Source organism: Dermacentor albipictus, chromosome 3 (assembly GCF_038994185.2).
Source record: "Dermacentor albipictus isolate Rhodes 1998 colony chromosome 3, USDA_Dalb.pri_finalv2, whole genome shotgun sequence".
NCBI lineage: Eukaryota > Metazoa > Arthropoda > Arachnida > Ixodida > Ixodidae > Dermacentor > Dermacentor albipictus.
The window spans coordinates 125,568,567-125,590,064 of record NC_091823.1 but is presented as its reverse complement, the minus strand read 5'-3'; the positions used below and the strand labels follow the sequence as shown (position 1 = coordinate 125,590,064).

The 21,498-nt window shown below is 45.3% G+C and overlaps 1 protein-coding gene across 1 annotated transcript in view; it reads right to left on the bottom strand.

The window, feature by feature from the left end:
* Positions 1 to 20,963, bottom strand: part of LOC135909440 (MAM and LDL-receptor class A domain-containing protein 1-like) — a 194,926-nt gene extending 173,963 nt beyond the window's left edge. Inside the window, exons 1-5 of the mRNA XM_065441395.2 lie at positions 20,728 to 20,963; positions 17,080 to 17,211; positions 8,249 to 8,505; positions 4,277 to 4,367; positions 3,447 to 3,587 (exon numbers count right to left, since the gene is read on the bottom strand). Coding sequence (XP_065297467.2) covers positions 3,447 to 3,587; positions 4,277 to 4,367; positions 8,249 to 8,505; positions 17,080 to 17,211; positions 20,728 to 20,797 — 691 coding nt within the window. The 5' untranslated portion in view covers positions 20,798 to 20,963. The remainder of the gene's footprint in view (positions 1 to 3,446; positions 3,588 to 4,276; positions 4,368 to 8,248; positions 8,506 to 17,079; positions 17,212 to 20,727) is intronic.
* Between the last annotated feature and the right edge of the window lie 535 nt (positions 20,964 to 21,498).

Genomic DNA, 21,498 nt, shown 5'->3' with positions numbered 1-21,498 from the left:
CAAGGCACCGAGGGGAGGCGAGGGAGGGGGGAAGCGTTCTACTCCGGCTGCTGCAGTGTATGGCGCGGCCGTCAAGACCCTATCTTGAAAGCGATCTGCAATGTCGACAGAGTCTAAGTGCGACAATGAATGATACGGATGATAGCTTTGTGTACGCTCTGTTCTTGCTGCTTAGTTCACGCTGAAGCGAGAAGCAGCACGAAGGTCAACGACCTCGCTGCGGCGGCCATGCTTCCCTAATGCAGCGTTTTCACAGCGACTTTCCGCGGCCACTGAGTGACACGTGTTCATGTTGGCCCTTGCACGCCTGACACTGTGCTTGTTAACTTAGCTAGCAAGCGAATGTTCACAAATTTATGCTGTGCGCCTAATATCCTTACTTCGTATAGCTGTGTACTAATTTGCTTTCGAAATCGATGCTTCGCCTTTCGGGCGAAAGTGCAACTTTTTTTCTCTATACTGCATTTCCTCGGGCAGCACATGGGTATGATACGCAGCCTAACCATTCAAGTAATAGTCTCTTAGATTTATATGCGCGTTAAAAACTCAAGCTGGTTAAAATAAAAGTATTGCCACTTCACTATACACCGTCTCTCGTTGAACCAGTGCGTATTTTTTTCCTTAGAGACGTGTAGTGCCATAAATGATTGCTTATATAAAAACGTGGAAGCCCTGCTCATATTACAAAGGCAGGAGTTGCTTAGCGAAACGATATTCAAGTTAGCCAAGCGCCCATAAGTGTAAGCCGCATTTGTTGGTAGGCTCGCAGCCCTCACTGTCATTTCTCCTGTAGCGCCTTTTCCTTGGTGGAGCCGCATCCGTACGTAAATATTCGGTGTACAGAAGCAGAAGCAGCGCAGCTAAGTTCTGCGAGAGTTCTAGTGCTGCAATATCCTGCCCAATCCAATCAATTAATAATCTAATTTATAATGATGATGATCATGTTTTATTTGCAACTCCTTTGAAACAGGGTTTTGACAAATAGTCATATAGGTTGCTTGAGTTAATCAGGTAAGCATGCTATACGAGCTTTTCATTCTAATATTTTTGTATACATCTCCTTAATCGTTTTTCTGTTCCTCAAAACTTCTGTACCTACAGTGTACCAATACCTATGCCTGTAACGGTTCCGGTCGTATCAATCTCTTCCCTGCATGTTTTCCCCCAGTACTGAATGCGTCCTCCTGTATACCTCGACTGCTGACCGGTTCATGCTTCTGCACACATTAAGTTCACAGGCTTCTGGAAGGTTTACGTTACCTACGGGTCTCACGGGGTGAACTCCTTCGCATTCTAATAATGCGAAAGCATTAAATGGCTCATCAGGCGGAATATCTGGCGCTTGTGCTGGCGTCACCAAAGTAATCGAACCCTCGGCCTTTAGGTAATTAGGTACAGTTAATTACGCTATACTTAATTAAGGGTGGGACCCACGACCTTTCGCAGGCGTCGAACACATACCCTTTGGTGTTAACCAACGCAGTAAAGACGTCGCTACTGCATTATTCAGTACGTCTGACTGACACAGTAGCGATGAGCTTTGGTGGTAATTAATGCAGTAGCGATGTGCAGTTGTCTAAATAATGCAGGCGCTTTAAGGCAGATCAGTACTAAGTGTGAGAAATGCTGATCGAGTTCCTCCAGTCATTCTCAGCTTCCAACCTTTTTTGTAGGGGCGCAAATCGCGCGGACAACACGGCGGATCCAAGACGCCATGCTTGCTGAAAGGAACCCGCCGTGGTTGCTCAATGGCTATGGTGTAGGGCTGCTGAGCACGAGGTCGCGCGATCGAATCCCGGCCACGGCGGCGGCATTTCGATGGGGGCGAAATGCGAAAACACCCGTGTACTTAGATTTAGGCTCACGTTAAAGAACCACGGGTGGTCGAAATTTCCCGAGTCCTCCCTTAAGGCGTGCCTCACAATCAGAAAGTGGTTTTGGCACGTACAACCCCTTAATTTAGTATTTGGCGAAAATTAAGGGCAAATTACGGGTAATGTGCGAGCAAATCTCAATAGCTAGATTGGGCATGGGCAACAAATTGCGCATTCCAGCATTCGAGATGGTATATAATTTAGTTTTACGAGCAGTCCAAAATTTCTCACGCTCCTCCGCCGTAAGTGCCTTTGCCGCCAATATGTGACTTAGCAAAACTGAGCTGAGCGCTATGGAAAATCTGTGTGCGAATTTAAATGCGTGTGGGTGAAGTACAGCATTGCGAAAAAAAAAAACATTTAACGAAGTGTTTTAAAGTGTCAGACAGCTTTTGTCAACTACTTTTGCAAATTTCCCGAGAGGACACCACGTAAGAGAGAATTTGCATTTAGTAAAAAGGGTGGACATCTGGAGTGTGATGTGTTGCGAAAGTGTAGCTTTTCTGGCTAATAATTATAGAACCTTCGTTTGATTTCTTTGTATTTCCATGCGTTACATGAGGTTCACCTGGTGTTCTAAGTGAACTAAACGAGGTACCTTGTTCATGTTTGATGAAATGAGGGGCCGAAGTTGAACTAGATTATGGGATCTTACATGCCAGAACCACGGTATGACTATGAGGCATGCTGTAGTGGCGCACTCTGGATAAATTTTGACTCCTGGTACTTTTTTTATGTGCACCCAATGTACGTTACAAGGGAGTTTTTGCACTGCGCCCCCATCGAATAGCTGTCCCCGTGGCCGATATTTTACAACGCACCTTTGGGCATAGCGGAGAAACGAGAAAGCCAGTACGCCATCAAGGAGGCTGGAAGTAAGGGCCAGGTAGCGGGCATTGTGCAGGCGTAGGCAAAGTTTAAAGTGAGCGGGTCACTTGTGGCCTGTGGGATAAATTACGTAATGAAGCGCTCCAGAACATTGTGCGGTTAATAACAGCACTGAGTTGATCCCCGCTGGCCTGGCAGCAGTATGCGGACAATTATTATATCGTTTATTTAAAAAGAAAAAGGCTGGGCGTGGAGTCCTTACAGCCAATGTCCTGGCGAGGTGAAATGTGTGGGAAGGAACTGCAGTTTTTGTAAAATTTTCTAAACAAATGCTTGAAAGTGTTATCTGCGGGCAAGGTTCCAAACGGACCAGTCATATACCGGGAATGTTTGAAAGCATACCATCAAATTACATGCAAGCTAAATTCATGTTGCAACTGCTCCAAAAAGAAAACAGCTTCGCTGGAAATTGGACGGCGGTTCCACAAGGTCGCAATAGTCTGCTGCGGTTTTTCGTCTATCTCCGAGAATAAAAAACCTTCTTGGGGACCACAAGCCAGCAAAACGATAGCGAAATAAGTTAGTTGTGGAAAAAAATGATTGAGAGAGTAAATGGTAGGGAATATTGCAACGAGGATCATTACGGCCGTATAAATTTTGTGAACAAACCAGATCGCAGAACTAATAGAATTATGCAAGCAGGACTTTCTTCAATCGTAGATAAGAGGATTTATAGGAGCTCACCGAGAATTGTGTTGGTCGAGTAGTCTATTGACTTGAAGCTCTCTCGGCTGGTGTCCTCCAGTTTCCAGGTATTGTTCCCGCTTCCGAAGTCGTAGCCGCACGCGTCGCCCCAGTCGAAATCACAGGAACCACTCCTGGGTTCTTCAGTAAATTAGCAAGAAAGAATTAGAAATAATATTTGAAGGAAAGAAACAAATGGGCCGTTACGGCGACGAAGCATAAATTCCTTCATTCATTTCGTGCAACTTCCATACCAGACATGTTAGTCCAAGAAATGTCTCACATTGAGATGTCATACAAAGGAAACTACAAAGGACAAAGGAAATTTTTATTCAATTCTACGAGGCGAGTGCTCCAGGTTTTTACACGCGAAATAAATATAATAAATGCTTGGGTGTAGTTGATGCAAGACGTATACTCCTGTATTTGCGTTATTTGTGTAGAACTGAAAAAAAAAATTATGCTTGTCGATATTTTCTGCACAGCCTATGTGCGTTTCCATCATATAAGTCCTTAAGGCCTTACAAAAGTTAGTAACTAGGTAATATCACCGTAAAAGACAAATGAACATGTAAATCACCAAATGAACAGCAAGTTTTTAGACACTGAGGTGCAGTTTACATGAAAACTTCTACCGTCGAGCCATTCAGGTTCTTCCTGGCAGTTCTCTGTATTGAATATGGAACACGACTAAATTTAATGTCAAAGTAATTCTAGCCCTTTCTATCGAAAGATAGAACATAGGAGCAGTAGGAAATTGTCAATAATAGGCGGGAAAATTATTTCTGATCAGGGACGCTTGAACAGCTCCAAATCTGTGGCATTCTTACCTGGAGGACACGGCCCGCTTTCCACCGTCAAGTCGTCAACCGCAAACGTGGCCTTCTCGGGACTGTCCTTCACTCTGTGGGCGATTTGTATCTGCACGCAATTGTTAAAAAACTTATTAACGGCTTTTCTAAGTGCGAGAACGTGAGAAATGCTAAAGCAATTTGTTGTGTTCTAGCGAAATAGTTGAGCACTACCCCACTTTGAGAGAAAAGTCGGACTTTTATTCCTTATTTCGCATTAGGCAAACATCGCTGCGCCGCGCGAAGCTTCTGAGATGCACGTGGTAGCACGAGGTTTCATTACTTAAACACTTTCGATCCAGTTCTAGCCAGTTCATCCAACCTGCCGGTCACAACTTCCTCATGCAACCTACGTTAAGATGCTCCTGCTCTGTCCGGCTATAAATGGGCAGCTGTTTAGAGAATGAAGTAAGAAACACAATTAATAATAATAAATAAGGAAGTGAGATTCACTTTTTTGCATCTTTCCCTACGGCATAACTACGTATTTAAATAAGAATGTGAAGTCCCTCCTTATGGAAACATTGCAGCATTGGCATAGCAAGCTTATTGTCCACGAGCCAACGCACGTAACCGCCTGTCTGATTGCTTCGTAGCTGCGCAGCCTTAGTACCCTCTTTCGAGTACGCGGAGCCGAAAGAGGCGGTGAATATCCTTAGTACACGCTGGAGCAGCACACACACTTTAGACAGTTCACAGTAAAGTTTGGAAGCCGACATCCGAGGGACAGGTGGTGTAAAGGCCATCACAATACATATTTGCTTAAGGAAGACTTCCTACACCATAAAAAAAGATTACGGCGAGGGAAGCAGACACACGGAGGAGGGATTATAGGGCGCGCGTGTTTCAATGATGAAGCGATTTTTGGCTAATAGGATATCGCGAAGTTCTGAGGAGGGGGTATCAGGTGGTATTTTCAGTGCGCAATTAGAGCGCATATTTGTGTCCGCTAGATTATTTTAGTGGTTAAATGCATGCCCACTCTCCGCTGTGCCTGGCGGCTGTGACATTGCGCTGCTGACCCCTAAATCTCGAGTGCAATGCGGGCCGTGTGAGCCACGTACCGATGAGAGAAACGCAAAAAAAAACGCCCGTTAAAGAATCTCAGGGGGTAAAAATTGATCAATAGACCCCTCTTACGGTGTGCCTCATGATCACACTGTGATTTTCGTGGATCAAAGGCCAATATTTTTATTTATTTCAGTATTTCAAAGCATGTGTTTCTTTTCAATGTTACAGCTGTCATGAAGGATCACTGAAACAAGAACAAGATAATATCCTTTTCACTACGACCTTGCTCCCTCACGTGGACTACTTCTGCTTGATGTTAACCAGTTCTTCGACTGTGATTATTTCTATTCGTTGACCCCAAATCTCAGAAATCAAAATTGCGCATAAGGTAAACTTCGTTGCCAGCACAATTGGTGATGAGTGGTCTCGACAAATAATTAGCAGCCTGGATAGCCCCTAAATTCAGAGCACAAATGACAGCGCCGAAATGCTGAATAATGATCGACGCAATGTGTGCAGTATATTCATCGCCGTGGGTAACCTGCTCCCATTTCATAGAGGCAGGGTTGGAATGTTGCTTGTCTGCGCCAGAACTGCGGCAAAAATCGACTAACTTGCCGCACAATACACTTGTCGCACTGGTCCACCAACACATATTAACTAGGTTGACGTCACTGCAGCCCATCTGTAGCACGCCAGTGTAAAAACGGGGTGGGGCTCCTACAGGAGTCTCGAAGTTTAGTTGCGATATTGAATAATCGCTTTCTTCTCCCTTTACGCCACAAATAGCTCAAGTTCTCCTTGAAAAGGAGCAGCACGAACACACCTTTGTTGTTTAACATCATTGCTTCCCAAATGAAATTCTCGCGAAGATTTCTTAGCGCAACCTCCCGGACTTTGCTGCTGTCTTGTACTACTGTGACGTGCTAATGTGCGCGCACACACATGATTCAGTTAGATTGAAGAAATGATTGCAACATGCCAGTAGTAGTCAACCTTACCACCCTCTGTCTCGTCATTTTATTTCTTGATGAGCACCTCCTCCCCGTTCTTATGCCGAAAAGCATCCTCCGTCCTCATGACATCGCTAAGTCGACATATCGCAGTGTGCATCCGCATCAACCGCTATTTTCAATCAGGTATAAGTTGCGAATGACCTACTGGATATATATTGCATCACCTTAAAGTTTGACTGGAGCAGTGCACGTGCAAAAATATTGCATGAGACCGCACGTTGCACCAGGTGACACTCAGGGCAATTGCGCGGTTCGCGTTAAGTCTATATCATTCCGCTTACAAGCTTTACAACAGCGTCACTTCATATGATGTCCACCATTAGCATAACATTTACACACACACACACACACACATATTATATATATATATATATATATATATATATATATATATATATAGAGAGAGAGAGAGAGAGAGAGAGAGATACATATGGCCCTGTAGGGCGTTCTTGAGTAAATCCGGATTCTGGCCGAAACGACGAAATCATCTGTTAGCTTTTGCGTTTTCATGTGCGCTACACTTCTTTCAGTTTATTACGTACGAAATCTGAAGAACCCTTCCCTTTATATATCATGTCATATCATAAGAAGCCAACAAAGACACCAATATGACAACGTAAGGAAATTGCTTGTTCTTAATAATTAAAATAAAGAAATGATAAATTAATGGAATTGACAATGAACAAAAACCAACTTGCCGCAGGTGGGGAACGATCCCATGTCTTCGCATTACGTGTGCAAAACTGCAACCAATTGAGCTACCATGGCGCCTCTCTCCTATCTACTTACTGGGCTATATATCTTTTAGGGCCAGAACTAAACCCGCGAGTGTTAGGCAGTGCCACCAATTACAAACTTAGGCGGCGGATGTTACACATGCTTTTTGCAGCTGGCGTTGGAAGTACCTGATCTGTTTGGGTGACGGCAACTAGTCAATAAATTCACCTATGCTACCTGAAGGCGTCAACGTTGCCGGAGTTGAAACCGCTGTTATTTAATGAAGGAGCAGAAAGGGAACCGAGGGGCCCGATTTTTATTATTCATATCAATAGCCGACAAACAATGACACCAAGGACAACATAGGGGAAATTACATGTCATTATTACTGTAATTAAATAAATGATAAATTATTAGAAAGGAATATGGATGAAAAAAACAACTTAGTGCAGGTGGGGAAGAATTCGGCGTCCTCGGATTACGCATGGAATGTTCTTGCTAATTGACCTACCGCGAAGCCGTTTTCCCATCGACTTTTTTGGGGGAATTTGTATTTCACAACTAGAACTAACCCTGGCAGTGTTAGCCAGCGCCACAACGTGGTTGTGTTGACCAGTTGCCTTGACCCAAATAGATTACGTACTCGTGACGCCTTCTACATAAATGATGCTCCACATCCGCGGCCTAGGCTTGTGAGTGGTGGCACCACCTTACACTCGTAGGTTTCGTTCTAGTAGTAAAACATAAATACCCAAGAAAGTGGACGAGAAAACGCCGCAGGGCTAGTTCAATTGGTAAGAGCACAGCACGCGTAATGCGAAGACGTGAGATCGTTCCTCACCTGTGGGCAAGTTCTGTTTTTCATTCATTTACATTTCCATTATATTTATCATTTCCTTCATTCAAGTAATAAGAATCAGTAACTTGCTCTATGTTGCCCTTGGGGTCTTTCTTTATTGGCTTCTTATGCTAGGATCAAGAAAAAGTGATATATATATTTGTGCCGTGTTCTCGAATGCCACTTTGCATGTGCTCTCTTCAAAAGCTCTATCAAGTCTGCCAATCGTTGTTTTAACGTTGAAGAATGCGCTCGTACGCGCGGTGATTCATATAAAAAACGACAAACATTTCGAAGGGTGAGCGAACGTTACTGCTCACCACGGACGCTACGGAGCCCCGTAAAGTGAAGTTTGCCCAATGGACGTACCATGACGGCCCCTTCGCGCCTCTCGGAGTACCTCACGCGCTGCCAGCTTCCGGCCATTTCCCGCTGCGTTACGTAGAAGGCTTGCGGTGAGTCGTCGTCCGGATGCATCACGGAGAAGTGGGCGCTTTCGTGCTCAGTACCAGACTGGTGGTACCACGCGGTGAAGCACAAGGGCCCTGTGGCATTGTGTGAGAGCGAGGCGTACGGGGTGCCACGGGATGCCACCCCTTTTGTTGAATAGGCACACGAACCATCCTCTGCGAAAGCGAAAAGAAAAATCAGGAAACAAAGATTACTGGTCAAAGGCGCTGCGTAAAGAATGTGATATGCGTTTACAGAATTATGAACGCCGGGCTGGAGGGTGCGAGCGAAATTGAAACAATTCCTTCATTAAGGAAATATCATTGTTTTGCGCACAATTGGCAGGAAAGGAAGAAAGGTGACCTGTTACTGAAATTAAAACAAATAGCATGTGCAACTTTTCTCACGGCCAAACTTGATTATGAGTTTATTATGTAGCATCCGCATACAAATATTTGCAAAGAAATTCGTGCTCTGAAAGAAATATTCGGGAGGGAGGAGTTCGTTTTATTTTAATGCAATCGTCATCTTTGGCTCACTCCTCTCCATGGCCTCCTCGATGCGCACCTGTGTGCCCCGGTTGCGTCTCTGTGATTCCTAAATCCTTTGCGAAAAATTAAAAAAAAAGTCTCATAGTTCCGCGAGGAGTCGAACTTACGTACAACATGTTGGCAGTCCACAATTGTAGCTGTTAGCGGCTTGCTTTTTATCGTACATGATAGTTATTGCAGCGAGTGTAAGCATGTATGCAAGCATTTCACAAGCAAATTTGTCAATACATCCTAATTGAACGCCTTTACAATGCAAATATCCAAAAAGCCCAAAGTGTACCATTAGCAACAGTTAAAGAAATCGGGCATCTCTTACGCTTTAAAGGGGGAAACATCAGACAACCGATGCTATACGAGTATAGAATACTAATCCTGGTTAGCGCGACTGCGCCAGGAGCGGCCATGATTGGCTGACGCCCACACATCTATTTGCTATCTAGAGGTAGCGTCCGCACCTTGACCAAAAGCTGAATAAGTCCATACTAACAGCTTAGAGGATTCTTAGAAGCGACCAGTGAGGAAGTCCGGATAGATAAGACGAGGAGTAGAAGCCTAGTCTTTTGACGTCACCGCCAGCAGGTTACACCTCCGCAAACCGAGAACGAGGCGCGCTTCTTTAAGTTATCGAAAGGAGATCGCTCGCGTGCTCCATTGAATAGTCACTCCAGCAATTACCTCATGACACAGTCGAAGACTAACTATGCATTATATGTCATGCAGCTATCGCGTCAATGTTTAGCGTTGTGGGTTCAAGTATTCCTTTTTTTTTCTAAGTACGACAGCCAAACGCACCTGTTTCACTCTTTTTGAAAAATAACTAAATAACAACTTTACCAACATGGCTTAAAATCGTATATTTGATAGCATTAGAAAAACCACCACCTGACTCTTTAGCTTTATGCTACATTCGCCTGGGTGACTATTTTCATTTTCAATACATCATCATCTGCAACAGCAGCTGCAGCATATTTTTATCTTCACTGTAGGACGCAGGCCTCTGAGCCCTGCGATCTCCCATTATCAGTGTCATCCGCTAGCTGATTCCAACTTGCGCCTGCAAATTTCCTAATTTCATCACTTCACCTAGTGTCCTCCTCCACTACGCTTCCCTTCCTTTCGCATCGATATTGTAATTCTAATGGTCCAGCAGTTATCTGCCCTATGCATTACACGGCCTGCCCAGCTTCATTTCAGCTGGCGGATCAGCTCTTGTCAAAGTGACAAAGGCTAGTCCAACAGCCGACACGACGGAAAGATACTGTGCGATACGAAAGTACGTCGCAATCTTTGCATTGAAGTAACTCTGATCTTATCAGCATATATATATATATATATATATATATATATATATATATATATATATATATATATATATATATATATATATATATATAGATATATAGATATATATTGTTACACACGAGGTGTTTAATGCAGAACCAGATGAATACCGTTGTCTGCGCGGCAGCCGTGGCTTTTAACAGAGCTCGTGACATTTCCCCGCTGCCAGACGAAGCCCGCCGGGCGAGTCAGTCATCGCGTGGGTTGTAACGCCTCAGACGCGCGACGTGTGTCACTTCAGCCTTGGCCAAGCGTCGTCCACTTCTCGTGAGACGCACAATGCGATAGTTCACTTCGTTGAGGCACTCCAGATTAACGAAGAGGCCGACGCAGTGGGCGAGAAACTGCTGGCACAAGCCACCCTTCCGCAACGGCGTCCAGAGCCACACAAGGTCACCAGGATCTAAGTAAACATGGTGGTGACGCCCGTCATAGCGTAGCTTCGATCGGTCCTGCGATGCCAGGGTGCGTAGCCTAGCGAGGCGTCGCGCTTCTTCTGCTCCACAGAGGATCTCATCAATCGATTGTCATGAGCGAAGTAGGGAAATATGGTGTGGAGGGTGTAGCGCGGCTGACCAGCATAAAGAAGGAAAAATGGTGAGTAACCAGTAGTCTCGTGTCTCGCGGTATTGAAGGCATAGGTAATGGAAGGCAAAATACTGTCCAAATTTATGTGTTCTGAATCGACGTAAATGGACAGCATATTGGCGAGCGTTCTGTTTGTGCGCTCGACCAGACCATTAGTTTGTGGATGGTAAGGCGTAGAATGGCGGAAGCTACATGAGCACAAACGAAGGGTTTCTTCAACTACGTCCGCGGTAAACTGTCGCCCACGATCGCTGGTTACTATGCGAGGAGGTCCATGTCGTAGTATAACGTGAGCGGGCAAGAAGATAGAAACGTCTGTAGCTGTGGCCGAGGGCAACGTGGCGGTCTCACAATAGCGGGTAAGGGGGTCTACGCAAATGACAACCCAACCATTGCCCTGGGAGGATCGCGGGAAAGGGCCCAGAAGATCTATACCAACTTGCTAGAAGGGGACGCTAGAAGGGGAAACTGGTTGAAGCAGGCCGTGTGGCGCTTGTGGCGGACGCTTGTACTGCTGGCATTGAGAGCAGCTGGCGACGTACCATTCTATATCCTTCCGCATCTTAGGCCAGTAAAAACGTTCTTGAGCCCGGTAGAGCGTAGGCATGGAACCAAGATAACCGGAAGTTGGGCCATCGTGCCTGGCGTATAATACTTGGTTGCGAAGGTTCTTGGGGACAACTAAAAGGTAGCGTGCACCGGTGGTCAAATAGCTCTTATACAGCGCGCCACCATTACGTAGGCGAATGCGACTGCCTGCAGGTGAATTCCTGTGCTGCCGCGAAGAGCGGTTGTAAGCTCTCGTCCTTGTGCTGCTCGGATGTGACGGTACCCTTATCCGGAAATTCCGGGGACACAAAAGTGATGTATTCATCACTGTTGTCTGCATTAGATTCAGTTGTTTGAAGTGGCATCCGAGAGAGACAATCAGCGTCAGCATGTCGCCGGCCACTTTTGTAGCGAATAATGAAATCGTATTCCTGTAGACGGAGGGCCCAGCGCGCTGGATGTCCTGAGCGATCCCACAAATTCACAAGCCAGCATAGTGAATGATGATCTGTTATCACAGTGAAGGGGCGCCCGTAGAGGTACGAACGATGCCATTGCACTGCGAAGATGATCGCCAGACACTCTTGTTCGGTGACTGCGTAGTTGCGCTCGGAGTGGCTCAAGGACCGGATAGCGTATGAGATCACGTGCTCACTGTTGCCAACACGCTGAACTAGCACAGCACCGATGAATGCGCCCCTGGTATCGATGTGAATCTCAGTTGGTGATAAAGGACAAAGTGGCGAAGAATTGGTTCGGACGTCAACAGGAACTTGAGCTGGCGAAACGCTGAGTCGCATTCTGCAATCCACTCAAAAGGAACGCTTTTTTGGAGCAGGCGTGTAAAGGGATGAGCCATGTCAGCAAGCCGGGGAATAAATCGACGAAAGTAAGACCACAAGCCCAAGAAATTTCGTAACTGCTTGACAGAGTTGGGTACTTTAAATGCTTAAATACGTTAAAAGTCTTTTGTGGATCTGGTCGGATGCCTTCCTTAGCGACCAGTTGTCCTAGCGCAAGAGTTTGTGTTTCCCCAAAACGGCATTTTTTTTAATTGAGTACAAGACCCGCTTTCTCCAAACAGTTCAAGACCAAGTCTCAACGTTTGTTGTGCTCACTAAACGTTCGCCCGAAGATCACAACATCGTCTAAGTAGCACATACAAACTTCCCATTTTAAGCTGCGTAATATCGTGTCCATGAACCTTTCGAACGTTGTGGGTGCGTTACACAAACCGAAAGGCATCACGTTAAACTCAAACAATCCGTCCGGCGTTACAAATGCTGTCTTTTCTTTGTGGTCCTTGTGTATAGGAATTTGCCAGTAACCTGGCCGTAAATCAATAGAGGGAAACTAAGATGCCGCGAAGAGACAGTCGACGGCGTCGTCAATTCGTGATTGAGGATACACATCTTTCTTAGTAACGGCGTTTATGTGACGATAATCAACGCAGAACTGCCACGTACCGTCTTTCTTCTTCACCAATATCACGGGGGCTGCCCAAGGAATAGATGATTCTCGAATGACGCCTTCGTATAGCCTTTCTGGGACTTGATCGCTGATTATCTTGCGTTCTGACGGGGACACATGATAGGGGCTTTATCGGATTGGCTAGGCGGCTCCTGTGTCGATGCGGTGACGAGTTCTGGACGCAGGAATCGATGGCGGGCCGTCGTGCTGCGCAAAGTCGAATACCGATGTGTGTTTCGTAAGCAGGGCCATCAACAGTCGCCCCTCGTGACCACTGAGTGATTTATCAATCATGGAGTGTATCTTCCAGCTCTCGGGGCTCGAGACATTGGTTGCCCCTCCAGCGGGTAGCTCTCTAAGTACTGCCACCGACACGGGCGAGTCTTCCTGAAACGTCGCAATCTTTAGGCCTTGAGGCAGCACTGCGCTTCAGTGGAACAGTTTAGCGCCCACAGCGCCGCGCATCCGTTGGTCACTGAGACCACGCAGTGGGGAACTAACACGTTTTTCTTGAGGTAATTCCGATGTACAGGTTCCACTGCAGCATCGAATGGGATGGGAGTCGGAGATGAACAGGCGATGGCAACACGCATCGCGGATAAGGCGGGCACAACTGTGTCATCAGACACGCACAACACAATCTCCGAGCAAGTTGCGCCTTCAAAGAGCAGAGGCAAAGCACTGGTGTCGACACTGAGTTCTCCCGTCCGGCAGTCAACATTAGCACCGCACAATTGCAAAAAGTTAATCCCCAGAATCACGTCATGCGAGGAGCGAGGAAGAACAGTAAACTCTACATTGAAAACTTTCCCACCCAAAGACACATCCATGTTACACACACCAACCGGGTATAATGATTCACCACTGACCCCACGGAAACTTGTGCACTGGTCCCATCGAAGCATAACCTTGCGTCCCAGAAGGCCTTTAAACCCCACACTCATGACCGAGACAGTTGCTCCCGTGTCGACTAAAGCCATTGTGGAGACTCTATCAATCAGTACATGAACCTTATTCTTCAGCATGAAAATAGTTGGAGGCAGTTGAGTCGGTAGCGCAGATTTTCCAGCGACCTCACCTCCATCGGTCGCACTGGCTAGTTTCCCGGCGGGGGCGACACGAAACGGCGCCAAGGCGATGGTGACGTGAATCGCGGCCGAGGGGATGGTGATCGGGAGGCTCTGGAGGCTGGTGGTGGCATCAGAGTACGGTCGGAGGCAGGGGAGCAGAGGCGAAACACCGGAACCGCTACCACTTAGGTAGCGGCTCCGGGTTCTTTCTTCTCCAGAGCAGGTCTCCTGGGCGGTGCATTGGTCCTCGCGGAAGTGGCTTCTGAATTGGAGTCTCCTGGCCATTGAGTGCGCAGTGTGTGACCGCTAGACCGCATAGTTGGCGCTGACGGTCCGTAGTTGGATGCTCGGCGTCGGCTCCAGTACCTAGCTATATGGCCAGGCATGCCCCAGCAGTAACACACTGGCAAAGGCCGAACGTCAGAATGCGGATTGAAGTATTCTGTCGAAGACATTGGTTGAGGGTAACGAGGCCCTTCCCCTTGAAAGTCGTAGGTAGCGGCAAGTCTTCGTGGACGAAAGTTGCGTGGGCGTGGATCAAAATGTTGAGGGGTTGAATCATTGCGTGGTGGTTCGGTCGTACCGTAATGCGGTTCGCCTCTGGAGCCGTTAAGAGCCGCGACGTTCACCGGGTCGTCCCAAGCAGCCGAAGGGGGTTCCCAAAGAGTGTCTCGGAAAACGGAGGAGCTGCAACGTGGCGCCGCATAACGTGCCTGCTCGTCATGCCGCTGGAGCTCCTCGCGGACTATCTGGTGGATGGCGGACGAAAGGTCTGGTTGCGGAGGACTCATATCAACACTTGCTACAGTCGTTACATTGGCCAGCCGTCCATACTTTGGTGCAATTCGGCGAGTCTTGAGCTCCTCGATCGTACGGCAGTGCCGTATCAGTTCTGATACAGTGTTCAAGTTCTCCTGACCAATGAGGAAGTTGCACACGTCTTCCGCCATTCCTTTTACGACGTGCCCCACTTTATCTTCCTCTGGCATTTGAGGGTTGATGGTTCGGTACAGCTTCAAAATTTCTTCGATATAGGGAGTGCAAGTCTCGCCGGGCACGTGAGCTCTCCGGGCTGATGAAGGATTCCGCACGTTTCTTCTTTGCGTCCGAGTCACCGAAACACTTCTTGATCTCTTCAATGAAGGGTATCCACGTAGTTATCATGTCCGCATGGTTTTCCTACCATACCAACGCCGTGCCGGCCAAGAAGAAAACAACGTTTCTAAGCTGAGTGAAAGCATTACAATTATTGTATTGGCTTACCCTTTCTTAATGGGTTAGCCACTCATCCACATCTTCCTCTGCCATCGCCGAGAACGTGCGTGGCTCTCGGTAGTGCTGGATAGGGACTGGCGTCGCCAAGGCACTGCTGGTGAGGGTAGTTTGCTCTGTGGCGATGATTGAGCGCGACGGCGAAAGTCCGGGGAGGCGACGGCTTCGGGTGTGTGTGTGTGTGTGTGTGTGCGTGTGTGTGTGTGTGTGTGTGTGTGTGTGTGTGTGTGTGTGTGTGTGTGTGTGTGTGTGCCTGTGAGTGAGGTTCTTGTGAAGTAATTCTTAAAGATCGCCTGTGACAGGTAGCACAATTCTAGTCATTCAGCTAGTAGTATACACGAAGTGGGCATTGCTTGCACAATAAATCGAAATGCATAATCAATTAATCATCAAAAACTCCCTAATGAGGTTCTCAATCACTTACCTTACGGTATGTACTGCGGTAAACGAATTGTAGCCGGTGAGCCGACAAAAAATATTCAATTTAAAAGAATTTCCTGGAGGATTTAATTTTCAGGATATGCGCCATGAATTTTGCAGTAAAGATGCAGTCATTCCACTTACATTTTTTAAACAATACCACCCTTCTCGGCAATCAAGCACGAAAGCAACTGACCCGGCCATTTATTTCTTATCAATGTACAGAAGTTATTATCTCGAAATTGGTCTTATCCTCAAAATTGCTTCCAATTGAGTGAACCTTTAGATCTCCTTGGCTACCATTTGTAAAGTGCAGAAAGTGCCGCATGGTAATAAGTTAAACGCTTAAGTAGTCCATTTTTTTTATTACCGAACTATGCATTCCAATTTTGCGTGAAAATAATGTCCACACCTTTGAAGAATACAGCTGAAGGATTAAACTTGTTATATCTGCCACACGGGATTTTTTTTTTCATTTCCTGAAATCTTAGCAGGAAGCCACGGTATATAGAAAAAGAAGGTAAACGAAAAGGTAAAAAAACGAGGCGCATAATATTTGTTAATAACGACCTTATCAATCCAGTAGGCAATGAAGCCATAGGGGTAACTAGCTGGGGAAAATGAAGATGAAAGTGGACGAAAAGTTAGCTTGTTGCCGGTGGGAGCCGATTCCATAACATTGGCATTACGCGGCAGTTATGGTTTGTGGAATACAAAAACAAATAAGTGAAATCACTACGGAAAACTATTTACTTTAAATGTAGTGCGCTATTTCGCTATTTAAAACGACACCAACTGTCCCGACAGTTGCTGCGGTGATGACGCTCGCGATCCTCCAATGGCGATTATATTAAGCGGGGCGGCAGATGGCAAAGCTACCGAACCACTTCAGTTTAAACTATAGCACTGCTGCAGCAACCGGCTAAATTATAGCGTTTTCTCATAACCACATGATTACGACAATAAGTACTTAGGCTACTTCGAGCAGTCTGTACGGCAAAACCGCCGCGAAAATTTTCTGTGTTTCAATGTTGGACTGACACTGTGTTGGAAGGGCTGCTTTTCCTCTTAGGTGACGACATCAAGATAATACTTAATTACAACAAGCCCTCTTGATAATACAGTAGCAAACGCGCTGAAAACTCTTGCTGTAGCAGGCCCCATTTCATCAGAGCAGGCTATGCTACCCCCTATAAAACATGTCTAGGGATGAGCTTTCGCAACACGAAACGCGATATCATCCCATAAATTTCTTCGCGTATGGTCTATTTAAATTCATCAGTCAGTTTGACATCTGTTTTTGGTTTTGGGGGAGGAGGGACGAAAACATTGCGCAATGTAATTTGTATTTCATGGGAGTAGCATGTTTTGAGGCCCATAACAATTGTTATGCTCGACTAGAAAAAAAAAGAAGCAAGTGAGCTACATAAGGTTTATGGAAACGGAAACGTATACGCATGATAAGCTTTACTATGCACACGTTTCTCACCTGAACTCATGGTTCGATCTGCTGTGGGCCCGTTCTTCATCACAGCCACTTTTCTCACCACAAAACAAGCACCGTTGTCGCAGCCTGTGGATACCCAGTTGCTGCACGATCCCTCCTCGAACGTGCATTGCTCTGTAGTGAAGCAGCAAAAGTGCTGTGTGAAAAAGATGAGTACCTACCAAATGCTTAATGAAATGTTTATGAAGCAGTAAATGAATGGAAACAGGAAACCGTAGATAAGTGTAAAATTGACAGCCACTTTTGTATCCTAAAGTGATCTGAATGCAAAAGCGTTATGACTTCTCTAATTGGTTACGTCCATGATACGTGATGCCATACACTTCCACGATTCCTTCACAACTACACTTTAATCCACCTTGATCAAATTTGTAGAAACATTAATCTGCCTTAATCTACCTTTCCTTATTTGTACCGACCTTGATCCACCTTCTTCCACTTTAATCTAATTTAACTCACCTTCATTCACTTCAGTCCAGCTTAAGTCACCTTACTGTAAATTGTTCTTAGTTTTACTCACTGTATTTGACTCTAATTCACCTTAATTCACTTCGATTCACATTAATTACCAATAACTGCTACTAATAACGTTGTCATACAATTAACTGTCTTCTTTATTACTACTGTCTCATGCAAGACGCTGTTGACGTCAGTGATGATGATGACTTTTCGTACCATCGCTTCGTCGTGGCGGATTTTTCGTCTGATGGAACGTACAATGCTTTCGCATTTATAATCAGAACAGCTGAGTACTTACGCTTCTTGTGTGTGTGTGTGTGTGTGTGTGTGTGTGTGTGTGTGTGTGTGTGTGTTTGTGTGTGTGTGTGTGTGTTTGAAGGCTGGATTTCCAAAATTAAATTCAGTTGCCTTGCCATTGTGTTCCGTAGTGACACTTCTTTTCTTTCGAATGTTTCTTCCGTTGCTTTAATTAGATGTGATTGTTTAGCTCTGACGTATAAACGCCCACAAAGAAAACTGCGAAGTTATATGTATACTCCTGAGCGTGAAATAAAATATTTGTAAGGATCGCTTTGGTGAGACACTTGAAGACCGTATTTAGCACGCGGATTTTCACACATGTATGAAATGGCATCTATCATTGCGGCGAGTTTTGTAGCTGTTGCTGTTGTCTTCTGATACAAGGGATACCTGTGACTGATGAAAATAGTTAAGAGAATTAAGGCGCAACTAATTGAGGCAGATAAAGGTAATAAATATGAAGGTGTATAGGTAAATTTGTAAAGTGTTGCCGTGTTCCCTCGATGTATGCCTGAAGGTCAGTTGTTCAAGACTTCACGCTGCAACAATTACACTGTTCGTTTGTTTCTTTTTTCTGGAGTAGAAAGCATAACAAGATGTTTCTGCAACTACGAAGGAACCATGTGGGGAAGGCAGAAAGAAGCGAAGCATGCGGTGTCGATGATTCTTCACTTCTGTAATACTTGAAGTAGCTTCTGTCCGAACGTTCTTCAAAAAGTGACAGAGGATGTTGTTGGGGGTAACTCAACAGCTGACCAAAACCACAAGGGTTCAAGAAGCTTTAAAGTTCTTACAGAAGGTGCGTTTTAGTTAACTGCCAAATGCGAGCTATGAACTGTAGGATCTTTGTAAGTTAGTCTTTTAGGCAACCGGTCTGCTTCCAAAGAAGCTTGAAATTGCCATTCAGACTGCCAAACGAGGCTCTGCGCACGCAAGTGACACTTTACCCTTTCGGTAAGCCCACCAAAAGAGCCTATCTGATAAGAACTGTTTCCTGATGACATGCACTGACAGCTCGCCGCCTTTGTCTCTAGCCAGATAAGTGTGTCACATATCGTGAAAGACAAAAAGCACTCGACGAGAACTAATTTCCTTGTCAGTAGAAAATTTGACACTCAGATATCAAAGCCATCGGGGACTGCACAATTATAAGAGACTAGCACGTGAGGCTTAGTACAGTCATATAGTGATCGCACTCTTATATTGAGCATAAGAATAAGCGTGTACTTTCAATAAAACACGCAAATGAAAGACATATCAGGAGACTACAGAGAATAACATGACTTTGTATTGTTCACATGAAGGACGCAAGCCTTTCATGGCGAAGGTTGAGGGCTCGTACTTTATCCCTTTAGACAAATTGCTTCTGTAAGGGTAGTTGCGAGGAATAAAACAGTAGTTGCGAGGAATAAAACACGCAAACAGAGTAGCCATTCAATGTCGGCTGCTCTGCTACCCTAATGTCACTCCTGCTGCCATCAAAGTGCAGGGTACTGCTACACATGACGGCTTTAGCAAAGGCCCTACCGTGTTTGGCGCGATTTTCGACACGTCGCATTGCGTCAGAAACAGTGACGCAGCAGTTTCCCTTTCCTCATTATGTTTACGGCCATAATTTAATTGTCACATGTTGGTAGCATCAGCAATTCGTCTTTTTTGTTAGGCGTGACATGACTGGCAATGCCAAGTCAAAAATTATTAGCTCTAGTTATGACTACTCACTAGGAATAGCCGGAACGATTTTCCCAAATTTTCTTGTCTTGTTTCGATAACGTGTCCACCACCTTGAGTTAATATTATGTGAATGAATATTAATTGAACGTGCATAATAATTTATAACACAGAGGGCTAAACTTACGGCACGAACGTCTTGTGGTGAGCTGTCACTTGTGTAAACTCGCCAGGAATTGATTTTTTTCTTTTCTTGGGGGTGGGGGGGGGGGGGGTGTTAAGGTGGCGGTCTTATCATGTTGGTGGTACTGATTTCAAGTAATGATGGGCCTTGGGAAAACCAGTGGGACTGAAATCTTTTGCATTCGAGTCTTTAAATTTGTTTTTGTATTGATTCTAGTATACATGAATGAATCTGCGGACGAATAGAACCTGACTCTCAATAGTTCTGGCCATTTCTGTTGTATTATTTTACTTTAAAGACGTGCTCATATTTTTGCCTGTCGATGTACAGTATGGTTCACTAAGGCAGGTCACCGTTATGCGTACGTAAATTTTCACTATGTGTAAGAAAAATATTTTCATTATTCGCGAAGAAACGAAAACAAATTTTGCAACCCACCATGAAATAAACTCAGTCGTGAACCACCCACTTACGTGCCGAGACAGACACATTGATAACTCGATACTATGCACCTAGGTGTAGAAGCGTGATAGCTGTTCAGCCTGCTGCTTTACAAACCCAGGAAAAGCACCAACAGCCAGCGTGCATGATAGCTGGACGTAGCCAAGAATAAGGCGGTTGCAATCAGCTGTGCGGCTAAGCTAAAGGCCTCAAATTATTTTGACTTAACTTGTTTTTACAGATTATATTATACCTCTCTGGACGACTGAAACACCACGTGAACGTGAAAGACTCTTTCATGTTCTAGTTATAAAAGCTTTCAAGTCTCAATGTGGTTCCTCTCCAGAACCTTCAAAGGACAGACAAAATTATTACCTTTACATTCAGCGTCGGTCTGTCAAGAAAATCTCTATGCCCAATGCTGGAGAAACTTCAGACGGAAAAGTGCATTGTCTTTAAAAGCTAAAAAATAATGTGATGCATTTGTTGACTCTCACATTGCTGCGACATTTTTCTTTTTACCTTGACGCAAGCTAAGCTTACAGAACATACAAAGGAGCGTGTACAGCACTTGCCTGAGCCGATGACCAAAGCCGATGGGCACAGAAGAAGAAAAGTCACAAAAATTAACGACTTACTCCACATCGTGGGCTTGAGTTGAAGCAAGCTATTACGAGAGCTCTATAAAGGGGCAATTTCAGCCCTTAAAAAGACAAACCAGTTAGAAGGCACTGCCCGTTCATCTGGACATACGATCCAGGATGGAAACAACAGCCCTGGCTCTCATTGACTTCAAGTGAATACAGCACGGTGATCGTGTCGCCGACTGTATTGTTCAGCTGGTGCTCTATATCGCAACTCCTTGTCTCAAAGGCGGGAAATAACAAAAGGCATGGTGTGTATTGATAAGATACGTGCTCAAACGGTGGACAGGTTCTAGCAGCACATACATTCTTTCTTTTTGGGTTATCTGCTTTTCTTTATCTATAAAAACTTTCACACCGATTACGTAAGATTACGCGTCTGCCCTACTACTGATATCTTTGTAACTTGCGTAACGGTCGCTCCACTTATATGCAGAGAGCGAAAGTCTGGGACATTTCACCGTTGTGGGCTGTAGAGTTTCCTTCCTGGTTCGCAAAATGGCAGACAAAAGGCTTGGCGACCTCGAAAATAACAAGGATTTCTTGAGTTCCTTTATTTCTTTGTGACCCCAGCCGCGGTTCAATATTCAGTTAGCAAGATGTTCATCAACAACGGAAATAACACCAAACAATGCCTTATGCGGCGCAGTTAACGTACCGCATGATAAACGAATTAATTAAATAGAAAGGAAATACTATGAA